Source organism: Mus pahari, chromosome 8, assembly GCF_900095145.1.
Source record: "Mus pahari chromosome 8, PAHARI_EIJ_v1.1, whole genome shotgun sequence".
Lineage (NCBI taxonomy): Eukaryota > Metazoa > Chordata > Mammalia > Rodentia > Muridae > Mus > Mus pahari.
This window is the reverse complement of record NC_034597.1, coordinates 60,913,640-60,927,430: the sequence shown is the minus strand read 5'-3', so window position 1 is coordinate 60,927,430 and position 13,791 is coordinate 60,913,640. Positions and strand designations below refer to the sequence as shown.

At 52.6% G+C, this 13,791-nt stretch overlaps 2 protein-coding genes across 3 annotated transcripts in view; one reads left to right on the top strand and one right to left on the bottom strand.

Annotated features, from left to right (window-relative positions):
* Positions 1 to 2,231, top strand: part of Ccar2 (cell cycle and apoptosis regulator 2) — a 16,329-nt gene extending 14,098 nt beyond the window's left edge. The window contains exons 17-21 of one of the 2 annotated variants that reach the window (XM_021204235.2): positions 265 to 411; positions 529 to 640; positions 718 to 906; positions 1,023 to 1,228; positions 1,453 to 2,231. In XM_021204235.2, the coding sequence (XP_021059894.1) occupies positions 265 to 411; positions 529 to 640; positions 718 to 906; positions 1,023 to 1,228; positions 1,453 to 1,497 (699 nt within the window). In that variant the 3' untranslated portion in view covers positions 1,498 to 2,231. The remainder of the gene's footprint in view (positions 1 to 264; positions 412 to 528; positions 641 to 717; positions 907 to 1,022; positions 1,229 to 1,452) is intronic. The other variant, XM_029541446.1, reaches the window with a different exon arrangement.
* Positions 2,232 to 2,433: 202 nt separating this feature from the next.
* Bin3 (bridging integrator 3) overlaps positions 2,434 to 13,791 on the bottom strand; it is a 40,477-nt gene continuing 29,119 nt past the window's right edge. The window contains exons 5-9 of the mRNA XM_021204237.2: positions 11,519 to 11,655; positions 10,954 to 10,994; positions 5,883 to 6,024; positions 5,601 to 5,735; positions 2,434 to 3,258 (exon numbers count right to left, since the gene is read on the bottom strand). Coding sequence (XP_021059896.1) covers positions 3,112 to 3,258; positions 5,601 to 5,735; positions 5,883 to 6,024; positions 10,954 to 10,994; positions 11,519 to 11,655 — 602 coding nt within the window. The 3' untranslated portion in view covers positions 2,434 to 3,111. The remainder of the gene's footprint in view (positions 3,259 to 5,600; positions 5,736 to 5,882; positions 6,025 to 10,953; positions 10,995 to 11,518; positions 11,656 to 13,791) is intronic.

The following is a 13,791-nucleotide window of genomic DNA, read 5'->3' as shown; positions in this document are numbered from 1 at the left end:
AGAGAGAGGAGAGAGAGAGAGAGAGAGAGAGAGAGAGAGAGAGAGAGAGAGAGATATGATCAGGGAACATAGCACGTTCTGAGAATGTGCCCACGGAAACCTGTAGCCCTACCTCTGACCTCCACTTATGAGGTCTACCTGTTGCTGTCAACCCTGTGAACCCTGTGCGCGCGCGCGCGCGTGTGTGTGTGTGTGTGTGTGTGTGTGTCGTGCCCTTTAGCCTTGAGAACGTTTATAAAGCCCGTTTCTCTTCTTTCTTTGTAGCCTAAGGAGCTGGACCCCTCAGCTGTGCTCCCCCTGGACTGCCTTCTGGCTTTTGTGTTTTTTGATGCCAACTGGTGTGGCTACTTGCACAGGCGAGACTTGGAGAGGGTCCTCCTCACACTGGGGATCCAGCTCAGTGCAGAGCAGGTAGTTTCTCTTCTGTCTCGCCTGTCCTTCTAGAGGGCCTTTCCAGAGCTCTCGAAGGCTTCTGGTTTCCCTGATGTAGGTATGTGGCCAGTAGGTGTCCTGCTGTGTTTTCTGTAGGCCAAACAGCTGGTTAGTAGAGTGGTGGCACAGAACATCTGCCAGTACCGGAGTCTTCAGTACAGCCGTGCTGAGGTGCTGGACGACGGCCTTCCCGAGGACGTGCTCCTCGGTATGTCTTGTGCTCTGTGGCCGGCAGGGAGTGGGGCCATGGTGGGCCATTCTCCTGAGTTCATGCATCTTCTCTAGGAAACCTGGATCTACTGCCTCCTTCAGGGAAGAGCACAAAGCCAGGTGCTGCCCCCACAGAGCACAAAGGCCTGGTGCCCCATAATGGTAGCCTCATCAATGTGGGAAGCCTGTTACAGCGTGCAGAGCAGCAAGACAGTGGCCGCCTATACCTGGAGAACAAGATTCACACACTGGAACTGAAGCTTGGTGAGTGTGATGTCACAGCCACTAAGGGGACACCACTCCTTAGGCCTCAGGCTTTTGTCCCAACGCTCCAGTGGACTGATCAGAGCCTTCTTGCCATGTCCTCACCTACTTTTCAGAGGAGAGCCATAACCGCTTCTCAGCCACTGAGGTGACAAATAAGACACTGGCAGCAGAGATGCAGGAGCTGCGGGCCCGGCTGGCCGAGGCAGAGGATACAGCCCGTACAGCAGAGCGACAGAAGAACCAGCTCCAGCGCCAGATGCAGGACTTCCGCAGGCGCCTGACCCCACTTCACCTTGAGATGCAGCGGATTGTTGAGAAGGTAGGATAGCTAAAGGGTGGCCATAGTTCCTTTTGGTGAAACCACAAGAACTACAGAGTGGAGCTAGCCTCTGTGGAGAGGCCTGGGAGACAGCTGGCCCGTCCTTGCTGTGCTAGTCCTCCGTGCACTGGGTTCTTAGGAGACCCGGCTGCTCTCAGTGCTCTGCCCTGCAGTGGGAGGACATGGGAGAGCCTTATCCTCCATTGCTACATGTGCTTACACAGGCTGACAGCTGGGTAGAGAAAGAAGAGCCAACGCCTAGCAACTGAGTGACTGCCTAGTGAGGTCTGCGATGGAGCCTGATGACATTAGAGCCCTTTTGGTACCAGAAGGCAGCTGGAGCAGGGCCTGGGAGCTACAGCAGGGGTAGCTTGAATCCTGTGCTCAGCCTCTGCAGGGGACATCAAACTCAGTATGGGGTTTGTGCTATGTGGATGGATGTGTAAGGAACCCCAGTTCCAGCTACAACTAAATACAACATCTTTTGCACCCCTAGAATGTCATTTTGCCCTCAATCTTGGAATTTCTCCCAGGGCCCTTGTAGTCTTGTGCTGTCTCCTGTCCTCGTCCATTTTAGAGCAAGACGGGAGGAAAAGGCTTTTCCAGCCAGAACAAGGTCTAATGCCAATAAATGGGAGAAATGGGTGTAGAGTCGATGCAGCCAAGAATGTGCGTCCTCTGGGCGGCACGAGTCCCGCAGGCTCCCGTGTCTGTTAGGTGATGGAGCCCATTCAAGGAAGCACTTGGTGTTGGGTCAAGGTTGCCAATAGAACACTGTGTTCCAGCTGCCCCCAACTTGCCAGAAGAACCAGCACTTACTTCTTTCTCTAGCTCTTATGTTCAGAATGTGGTATTGGCCCTGGCCTAGCCCCTTCCACTTCCCATAATTCTTGCCTCTTTCCATAATTCATGGTTTCAGTTTGACTTTGTATATAAAGTTGTTTGTTGGTATTTTTTTTTTTTTGGCTTTTTGTTTTTTAAATAAACCAAAGTGAAAAACAAACCAAGTGTGAGTCTTTGTAGCTCTCCTCCTCTTTCACGCTGCTGTGCCCTCCCTGTTTGCCAGGCCTCAGTTCTCTCTAGAAGGCAGCAGGCAGGCAGTGAGTGCCACAGGCTGTGACTGAGTGAAGGCACTCTGCCAAGTTGGCAGGGCTGTGGCAAAGCTGTGGCAGCTCCCTCTTGGTGTCAGTTAAAGTACACTATTGTTTTACTGGAAAACTTTACTTGAAAATAGAATTCCAATAACAACTGAAAATAAAATTCCAGCAATACAGGTGAGACAGAAGCCTTGCCCTGAGGGCAGCCGCTCAACATAACAGCTAGAGACAAAGTCCCAGTTAAGGGAAAGCTAAACACCCGGGGTTTGTCCCTCTGCTGGATGGACCTGTAGGGGACCAGCTTTGGTTGTGTTGGCACGAAGGGCCCAGAGAGGCTGAGAGACCAGAGTTCTGCTACCCAGGGCTCTGTGCCTCACTCAGCAGTCTCAAGAGTCCTGAGGGATGGTGGCTTTCCTAGAGTAGGTCCTCTGGAGGTAGACAGCTGAGGCCTCAAGTTCTACAGGAAGCCCAGGCCCTTCCAAAGGCTCCTGTTGGCCAGACACTATAGCACACTCTGGACGGTTCTGGAATTAAAAAGCCTCCAGGGTTTTTCTACATTGCTTATCAGCACAGGGCATGGGGAAGCAGCAGCCTGTGTGGCTCCTAGTATCAGGCTCAAGGACACGGAGACATTTAAGTCAGAGAACTGGCAAGGTAGAATAGCGGTCACCTGTCTGCAAGTGCCTGGCCATTGGGAGGTCCATGAAGCCATACCTGCTAGGAGCAAAGTCTAGAGAGATGTCACCTGTGTCCCAAAGAGTCTAAGGACTCCTGAGGGACAGGGGCTCAGTCATCAGCCACGATGGACAGGGCTCGCAGTTCACTTAGTTTGGTCTCATTTTCCCGCTCTCGCTGCTCATCTGAGTGGCCTGGCTGGTCAAGCTGCTGGGTCAGGTCTCCAAAGATCTTATGCATTTCTGAGTAGTATATAACCTGGGTAGGAGGCAAGAGTTGTTGGCAGGAACCCGACCCCAGTTTTACACAGCACTCATTCAGCAAAGCAGCCAAGAGGCACAAGCAGGGCCTGGTTCTGGGTCTGTAGGTTGCTCTGGCTGAAGGGGGTGGGGTGCGTCTCTCACTTGTTCCATCACTGCCTCTCAGACCTCACCATATCTATCTATCTACCCCTCAGCAGGCTAGGGATGGGGGAACCACAGCTGGGGCTTTTGGAAATATATACTGAAGAGAAAGGTTTGTCAAGACCTAAATAGCTAGATAGGGCAGGGAAACTGCATTAGAGGGTGCCAGGGGCAGTGTGTGGGCAAGGGCAGTATGTGGGAAGGGCAGTGTGTGGGCAAGGACAGGCCTGGGGTTTACTGCTGTTTCTAAGCGAGGAGAGGAGCCAGGGGCAGACACTGGCTCCCAAGTCTTGAGGGCTGGTCTTAGAAGTCCAGTTAAGGAAAGTGTCAGCTCTCCAGACTCCACCCCTTCCCAGTTTTGCTAATTATCACACTCAGGTTAAGTTGCCTGGAAGAAAAGCAGGCACTGATGTGGTGAGAGTGACAAGGTGAGAGGCAGGAGGCAGGTCCAAGAGTGGAGGGGTTTTTCTATGTGATAGATGGCGACTTTTCCACAGAGGCTAGAGGCCATTTCTGCCTCAGCTTCCACTTCCTGATATGACATCACATCCTCATCAAAGTGTCCCCATTCTTCAAGCACCTCAACTTTGTGATGTCTCTAGGATTCTCCTTCCATCTGAGAAACCAGACGATGGGGACTGGGAAGGTGGTTGTGCAGCAAGGGCCCGTGGGACATGGTATCCTAAGAAGTCTATTTAGAACCCCCAGCTAGGTTGTAGCGGGCCAGGTACTGGCAACTGGTACCCCCCCCCATGCCTGCCTGAGACACAGTGCCTGTTGAGTCATCTGGAATGCGCACTTCTCTAGTGACTAATAGCAGCAGCCGGGTGAGAAGGAGGCTGGCACAGAGAGAGGTGGTAAACAACCCTGGCTACCCTGCTGCTTGGATACGGGGTACCCCATAGCCTGGGTACCCTGCAGCTTCCTCTAAGGATCTGGGGGTGGGGATGGTGTATACAGCTCACTGGAAGCAGAGGCAGGTGTCAGCAAAAGAAAGCAGGCCAAGAGCTTCCCCTGTAAATCCATGCCTGATCCAAACAGAGGGTGCAGCAGCTGGAAGGCAGCCCTCACCTGCAGAGACAACAGGAGAACATCCTCCCCCTTCTGTTGTCTGTCTCACTCCCTAGAGAGCACTGGACTGAAAACATGTGTCATCAGCAAGTCCAGGCTCCAGTCCAAATCTTGCCTGGGCTTCTTGCTGGGCATTCTATGCCATGGCTTTGGGTATCATTCCAAATGAAGGCTGGGAAGTGGGAATCAGGCTTTACCATGGCCCCTGTGGCTAGGAAAGCAACAGGGAATGATGTGTCCACTGGAGGGCAGCAGAGGTGCAGCTAAGACAAGAAGCAGGGCAGGCAGAATTTAGGGACAAGAAGCCTTAGCTTGAGTGTTGGAGTCCGAGCTAGAAGCCAGCACCTGTGATCAGTGAGGAGGTTTGTGTGGAGAAGCCCTGCTCCTGGCTCCAGTACCACTGCTTCTCCCACCTTGCTAGTGGGGAGAACAGCGAGAGGAGGGCAGGAGCCTGCTGCATGTCATCCCAGTTGGACCCAGCAGCAGGAGACACTGGACTGGGTCTTACCCTCTTTCTGGCTGCCACTCCCATACTGGTCTGCACTCCCATTTGTTTTCCACGAGGGGGCACTTCATATCTAATGGCCAGCATTTCAGAGCCTATTCAGAACCTCTAAGGATCTGGGGGTGGGGATGGTGTGGAAGCAGAGGCAGGTGTCAGCAAAAGAGAGCAGGCCGAGATCTTCCCCTGTAAATCCACCAAAAGTTAAGACTCCTGTGGTCTCTGGCTAATGGAACCCTATTGGGTTCGCAAGCAGGCACTCTACTGGCCTCTCAACTACCTCTGCAAAGGACCTGCTCAGTTAAAGTGGTAGCTAAAGATGCAATCAGGGTTTTTGCTGCTTGCTTAATTAAGCATGGGAGGAAGAACTCAAGGGGTGAAGAGTTAAACAAAAAGGAACCCTGTCTATCATAGGGTTGGGACTGAGTGGATTGCCAATGGAGGATACCCAACAGCAATTCCAGTACATCATCAGTGCCAGGTACCAGGGCTGACTAGGATAATGCATGAACTTCCATAGAGCCAGGGCAGGGAGGTGTTGCTGTCTGTGCAGAGCATGGCTATGTCTAATGGGAACTGCATTCCTACAAAGATGATTCCTCAAGGGAAGAGCCTTGTCTCACCTGTGCCCGGATCAGGGACTCAAAGCTGGGCTGGAAATAGTCAAGTCGGCTGCCATAGAACCTCGGCATCTCATCCAGGAGTTGTTTATTCTTGGCTTCAAAGTCTTCCCGCACAGGCCGTAGCTCTTCTCGGGCCTGGGGAACAAGATCTTGGAATCAGGACTGTCACTGAAGGGGACAGAGTGTGAGTGGAAATAGCTAGTGTCCTGGTTTCTGCTGGTTCTGAAAGGAGGACCCCGTGGCAATGGTTGTTCTGTCTACCCTGTTGTGTCTCCCCTGTACCTGGTGGAGCTTGGCCAGCACGGGGCCAGTCTTCTCCTTTTCCTCGTACTTCTCCACCTTGGCCTGCAGCCTCCCATAGTCTTGCAAGGCCTGTTCCCGCCGCTTCACTGCCATGTTGAGGCTTGGGAATATGCTGCTGAACCTGTTGGACACAGCCTGGTTGGAAACAGGCTTCTCATGTAGGAGTGTATCCCACAGTCACCACTTAAAAACATGTGTGACATACCTACTATGTGCCAGTCTCATAAGGCTCTGAGGCTTTGGAGCCTGTACAGGTGGGATGGCGTGGGGAACAGACAGTACTGAGGGCTCTCCTCAGACCCAGATGGTGGGCTGTGACTGCTGGTGCTCCCTGTCCTGCTGTGGAGCCTTAGCATGAGGTCAGCAGGGCTGGGATCCGCCTGTATACACTAAAGACCAAACCAAACCAAGCCAACAGGAGAAGCCAGGGCCACAGCCAGGGAGTGATGGTCTGAAAAGGGCTATGAGTATCCACGTTTGCCAACACCTTTTCTACTACGTCACAATGCCACTGACAGGTGACAAAAAAGAAAGATCCTGGCTAAGGGTTCCTTTATACTGTGAGGAAACACAAAGGGAATGGTTCTCCCACTAAAAGAACAATGGAAAAATACACTTTAGAAAGATGGTCCTAGCCCCTCCTACCTAACACGACTGAAAAGGAGTATGGTGTGACCACTCAGATGACTGGCCTCGCAGAGCAGGCTGCGTTTGAAATGTTTTGGCATTTGAGTATAACCATCAAGGCTACCTTTCCCCCATAAAAGGCCATCCTATCTTGGACAGGCCCAGGGGAGAGCCACTTTTGGGGGGCCCAGGCAAGAGTTGTTCTTGACACAGATGAGGGGTGGAGGTGAGGTAACTCTGCAAGTAGGTCTCTTGGGAGTGAGAAAATGGGGCAACTCCCTTGACTGCAAAGGCATGAAGACATGTTGTTGGCCTCAGCGCTGGGCAAGACTTTCCTTCCATATTGTGCAGTGCCCACTGCACCAGCCAGGAGCTCTGACAGCTTGCTGTGACTGTGCAGTGCCCACTGCACCAGCCAAGAGCTCTGACAGCTTGCTGTGACTGTGCAGTGCCCACTGCACCAGCCAGGAGCTCTGACAGCCTGCTGTGATATAGACAAGCAGCCAAGAGAGTCAACTCCTGGTTAATCGGGTGGACAGACACAGCTGGTGACCTAGGACCACAAGAGTCAGTTTATCTAGGCAAAGCCCAGAGAGCGTGACAAAGCAAGCCAACGAAAGTCAGGGACAAGCATCTTTTCACTGGGATGCCAGTCAGTGGCTGAGGCCAGCCTTTCCCATGCACCCGAGCTGAGAGAACATCTGAATGCTTAGGCTGTCTTCAGTAGGCTCACATATCACAGGAGGTGTGCTTCCCAACCTTGGCTTCTCATAGGACATGACCATAAATTTGGTACTGAGAAGTCTCAACAAGTCAGGGCCACCCTAAGGTGAGTAATGAATACTCCTGCTAGAGAAGAGAGAATATAAACTTGGCCAGGCATCAGGTGAAATGTGCAAAATAGATGGGGGGACCAGGCACCACCAGGTCACACTGTGAGGAGCCAGTCACAATGCCAGTGTGAGGACAGCTGTACCCAGTGATTCAGCTGCTCTGGAGCCCCCTCTCCCTTCCTGGGCAGCTGGGCAGTGTGGCTCAAGGGAACAGGTGCCTCAAGCCCAAGAACCTACCATCCTGCCCCTCCCTCTACCCAAGAGGACAAAGGACCCTAGCAGCTTGCCTGCTGTCAGACGCCACCTGCTTTTGGGGTGGCCTCAGGGCCAGGGTCAGAGAAAGAGTAAGAATGAGAGGCAGGCAAGAGGCAGAGGTGGAGTACATTGGAATTCACCTATGGGGGGTGAGGGTGCATCACAAGGAACAAACCAATATGTGAACGGTGTCCTGCAGGTGTGAAATAGCCTTGGTGCAATGTTAATTGGTCCTACATGCTAGTCTCAGCAAAACTTAGACCCCAGCTCATGGTCCTGGCCCCTTTCCATGATTGTCATCTTCAAAACCAAGTCACACCGACCAGGAACACTAATACTATTGTGACTGGGCCAGCTTATGAAGGGCACAGTGGTACAAGTGTGGAAGGGCAGAGCTGGGAGACCAAGGCTGCCACAGACCAGGGGTTACAGCCTTGGGGAGTGTGGTGTCTACACAGCACTACTTAATCAAGATCACTACCCTCTGCAGGTGCAACAGGCTCTGCTGCTCCTGCTAGTGGCTCCTGACTCTTGGGTACTCTAAGGTCTTCCTTAGATCTTGTCTCCTAAAGCAGTACTTCTCCATCAAATTAAGATCTGATCGAGCTCTGAGGACTGTCAGTAGCTCAGGCAACGGTAGTTGAATCACTAACAATGGGGAGTCTGGGTAGCTTTGGACCTGGGACTGGGAGCCCTGAGACAAGGGACAGGCGTCATGTTTTTTCATCTGAGGGGGCTATTAATGTCACTCACAGGAAGAGTGCCTGTCTATCCTAAGGTGATGGGGGAAGGAATTCCTGTTCACTTTCTTATTTTCTACTTCTCAGCCGTGGACAGTTCTTGCCAGGTACCTGATAGCAGGATCCACTCTACATGGGGTCTCACTAGGGTTGGGGTGCTGATGCAGAAGGTTAGGACTGGTATAGGCTGGTCCTCTGTGTCTGCACTTTCCCCAGGTTCCTGCTGCTCTCCCAACAAGGATGACACATAGGCCCAGCTCGCCTTAAAGAGCAAAGCTTGCATTCTTTAACTGTCTTCTTCAAAGGCACATGGTGGAACAGTCCAATCCTCTGCGAGTCTCAGCTGTCCCTTGAGAAGTAGTGGTAAGAGGTGGGCCATCCTCTGCTCCCTGGCCCTGCTCAAATCATACATCCTCATACTCCATGTCCACTTAGTTCACCTAGCTCTGCTCTTAGGTACCAACTCTATCACACCAAGGAATCAGCTTGGCTCTCTTCCTACAGAGGAAACAGACACAGCCCAGTGTGAGTAGCTGGGACACTCCTGCTCAATATGGCAGCATGCACCCCGACCCACCTTCCCGAGTTACAGGTCTCTAAGTGCCTAGATCTGATTCACACTGACTTCCATAGACGGGAGGTGGGCCTAGGTCTACACAGGGTTTCAGGGATCCCAACCTAGGAGGTGCCCGTTTCTTGCCTGGCATAGGATTGAACACGAAGCTCACTCCCCAGGGAGATAAAGCGTGGGGTGAAGAGAGAGTGGGGAGGGAAAGAGGCCGGCTGGGAGGTGGGTTGGGAGCAGCCGGCCTGGTGGGGAATGCCTGCCATTCCTCATCTGTGCCCACACAGCCGGGATCTTCCGCCCACCAGGAAAGGGAAATTGAAAGCATCCCCATCCGACATGTGAACAACCAGGGACCGGGGGATTAGAGACCGAACCCCCTTGGCAGGGGATACTGGGGGCGACAGGGTGGCCATGATCTTCATTAGAGGACAGGAAAGCTGCAGTCTCCTGTTTCCGGTGCTGGGGTCCCTGGTAGCTTCGCTCCTGGCACAAGGAAGCAAGTGGGGAGGAGGGAACGGGCAGTGGTGGTTTCTGTGGTCATGGGGGATTGTATACTGGCTATGGGTTGCAGAAGCCAGCCAGTCAGCCAGGCCTGAGGCTCATACAGAGGTCAGCGGATCCATGGCGGAGATGGTAGCCGCCCCCTCTGCCACGCCCCCACCTTCCTGGCAGGTGGTGGGCCACTAGCATGGTGGGAAGCAGCCGGGGTTTCTCTCTACTTGGCTGAAGAAGCCAGGGATCCGATTTCAATGCCGCCTCGTTGGTTGTGAAATCGAGAAGGTAGTCAACCCCCTAGTTCTCTGAGCTGGCAGTCCTGCCATATTCTGCCAACTCTGGGTGCCTGTGGCTGCCTCTGGGCCCCTGCATCTCAGCCACACAAGAGTTCTGTGTACACAGGCACTTCCCTCTGAGATTCTCCCCTCCAGCTCTGAGACCAGGCCAAATGCAGCTCCTCCAGCTCCTCTGCACTCAGGGCCCCATGTAGGGTCCCCTGGTTTGGAGATGAACTCTGACCAAGAGGAAGGGGTGCGAGAGCCCAGGCTGCCGAGGCTGGGGTGGTGGGCATGGGTCAGGCCGCCTCATGGCGGCTGCAGGGGCTCTGAGTGTCCAGTGTTGGGGAGGAGGGCTTTTCCTAATCCCACCCCTGGGCCTGAACAGGGAAGGAATAACTCAGCACTCCCCGACACCCAGACTGTAGGATCAAAACCTGCTTTCTTCATCTCCCTCCAGCTTGATCTGGCCTAATGATAATGAAGCAGAGGCTCACTGCCCAGGCCTGGCAAGGCAGCTGCCAGGGACCACCGCGGACGAGGTAATAAACTACAGCTGCTGGCGCAGAGCGGGAGCCTTTCTAGGTCAGAGCAGGCTGGGAGAGGCCAGGAGAGAGGAAGCACTCGAGAGCTTCAAGGCAAGGCTTGGGCCAGCCTCCTCCCCTGGGGACCCACAGGACAAACCTGTCTGATCCTTGACCAGGGCCTGCAGGACCAAAAAAATGAGTCTCCCAGAATTCCTTGCTCTCAAAGGTCATGAGTGAGGGGACCTTCCCAAGCAGGATGCAGCAACGACGGTGGTGGCTGCTGCTGCTCGCCCTTCCCAAAGTGTGGCCACCCCCACGTTTTCAACACAAAGTGCTGCAGGCAGCTGCATCCCAGGCCGGCTGGGAGATGAAAGGCCTTGCTCATGTCTGTTGAGTGCTGGCCAGAATCTCTACAAGTTGAAATCAGCCAGCACTGGGCCTCCTGGGGGCCCAACCAGAGGCAAAAGGGGAAGGGGCCAAACGACCACCAGGGCAGTGTCTGGCACCATAGAAATTAGCAGTTCCCTGCCCTTAGACTGTGCCTGGGCAGTGCTGGAGTCCTGGAACAACCAGGAGTCTCAGCCATGGGACAGGCTGTATGGCTGGTGTCCCTGTTGTTCCTTGTCATGGGGAGCTGTGGCCACACTGCTTCTTTGGCTTCCAAGTGGCTAGCTGACCTGCTGTTCCCACAAGTACCGTGAGGCCCACTGCCTTGGATGGTCCTACTCACTTTTTCAGGGGTTCAATCACTGTCTTTTGGATCTGGTTCACCTGTCAAAGGAAGAATACAGATTCAGACTCTTCCTAAAAGAGGAGGTCCCAGGTTCCTCAGAGGTCACACTGCTAGACATGCTCCTTGACTTCCAAGTGGCTAGCTGATCTGCTGTCCCCTGAGAACTGGGCAAGAGACGATAGGGCAGGATAGGCGGTATAGTATCCATATTCTGCTGCCAGAGGAGGCAGAGGCCAACCAGGAATCCCGAGGGCCACACCTAGGGCTGGGTCCAGTTTCAGGTTAACACATTTCTTATCGGTGCTACTGGCAAAGGTTTGTGATTGCCTTGCTTGGTGTGAGAGGATGGATGGGTGGGCAGAGCTGCCCTGCAGAGCACAGCTGCTTTAAGCACAGCGACATGGGCATCTGAGCAGGCTGGTTTGGGAAGCGATGGGCTTGAGGCTGTCAGGCTTTAGAAGGCTGAAGCCCAGTACCACTTTGACCTATGGTCCCTGCATCTAGCTAGGTCCAAGGGGAAAGAGGTGAGGAGCATAGGCCACTGGCAGCAAGACCTGGTCACCTTCTCCTGGTTGAAGGCATCCATCCGCTTCATGGCTGTGTCTAGGGCCGTCACCATGCGCAGAAAGTCCTGGTCCTGCTCACACAGTGGGTTGGAGAGTAGGTCCTGGGATATCTTCACAGCAGACTTGGACATGGCTGTAAGAAGTTAAAGGCTCTGTGAGCTCCCAGAGGGAGAGGGTCTTCTTAATGTTCCTGACCTCAGCACCTCTGTCTATACTATAGCTACCAGAACAGCGAGGTTCCAAAAAGCCATATGACATGGTCCTGTGTTTCCCACAACTCCTACGCATGCAGTGCTGAGCCGTTGGATAGCAAAACTCTTAGGTTGATCTAGGACCAGGAAGATGGTAAGTTGCATGACATACTTCTGTTCCAAAGATGCTAACTCCATAATTCCAGAACACAAGAACCTGTGTTGTAGGCGGGCTGTCTGCCCACTTGGGACTCTCTCTAGTCTACTGCATACGAGGGCTGGCCCACTTATCACACCTGGATGTTGAGGTGCTGTGGGCTGTCTGGAAGTCACAGGCAGCACCAAGGAGGATGGAGGCCCAGTGGAAGCTTTGAGGTTCTTGATCTGGGGCTCATTTTTAGCATTCCATATTTGCTCACAGAAGAGGGCCTAGACAAGGGCCTGGCTCAATATGGCAAACACCAGTTTCTGAACACATCTGGCTGAGTATCAGAGCAGAAGACCAGTTTTGCACATGATCTTAGCCAAAAAAGCTGAGAAGCAGTACAAGACAGATGTTTTTGTTCTTGTTGCTCTGGTTGTTTTAAACATCACTGGTGCTGTAGTCCAGGCTGGCCTTGCTATGTGGCCCAGATGGACCTCCAGTCTGCAGTGATCTTCTGTCCCAGCCTCCTCAGTGGTGGCATTACAGCATGCACTGCCACACTTGGCTGGGATTTATTTTGTTGGTTATTACTTGAGTGTCACAGCATTTAAGGTGCTATTGATTTTAAGGCACACTGTTACTGTATAAACCACTGAGGAAGAAAAAAAAAATGCTGACCATCAAATCATCAAATTAGCTAGTGTGACGGAGCTGTGGTTGCAAGGACACTAACTTGAAAGAGTGTCTTAGAATGGATGCAGGGAGACCCACCTCCAGCTGATTACAGGCACAGCCTTCCTTGCCAGCCCATGAGCGGAACAGACAGCTTCAGAGAAGGGCCTTGTGGGAGAGGGGACCCACTAGATGTCCCCACCATGGTAGGGGGTTACAGTTAGCAAGCAAAGAAAGCCTACTGTGTGAGAGGACCACAAAGGTAAATGTGTCAGCAAGGTTGTAAGAAACAGTTCTGAGATGATTCCAGCCAACACAAGTCAGAAGAATATAAAAGTCTACACAGAACTGCAAACATGTCTGAAAAATGTCTTCTATTATTATTCTTTCCCCAGTATTTAAAGAGAAACAAAACAACAATACAACAAAACAGCCAAAAAACCAAAGCAAAGCCTTACCAGACACTGGCTAGTGGAAGGCTTTCTGCCCACCTATCCTAACACCCTCACATGCTTGGGCCTCTTCTTGCTGGAAGCACACAAGGTCAAGGCACTTCACTTACTTGGGCCACTTCCCTGGACACAGCCGGGTCTGAAGTACAGTGCAGCGCACCACCCTGGATCCTAGCCCCCAGGCCACAGCCTTTCTGCCCTGCAGGGACTGTGTGGTAAGTTCATGGCCCACATGGCTTACTACCCAGAACTGGCAGTCTTTAAACTTGGGGAAACTAAGGATCCTGGACCTCCCCTTATGTTTCTGAGGTTCTCAGTACAGTTTCCAGATGAAACCCCAAAGCCTTCAGAAACTGCACGCTGAAAACTTCCGAAGTCTAATCATTTCACTGAGTGGAAGAGCATCTTTTCAGAGCATCAGTGAGGATCTTAGGGAGGTGCCTGTCCTGGGAACCTGGGACTATCTGAGGTCAGAAAAGGTATAGTTAGTTCACTTTCCTCAAAGGTTGGGTCAGTGGCTCTGTAGTGGCTATTCCTGGTTGTCAACTTGACTATATTTGGAATGAACTACAATCCAGAATTGGAAGGCTCACCAGTGACCCTAATCTAGAGGCTGGGAGATAGAAGTTTCTGATCTGGATCTTGGTATAGAGATCTTGAGGCAAAGTGGCTACGGATTTCAGAAAATTAAGACAGGGAAATCTCTGAGTTCAAGGTCATCTGGGATCAAAGGTGTGGTGGCACACACCTTTAATCTGGGCTACACCTTCTGCTGGAGACCATATAAGGACATTGGAAGAAGGGAGTCT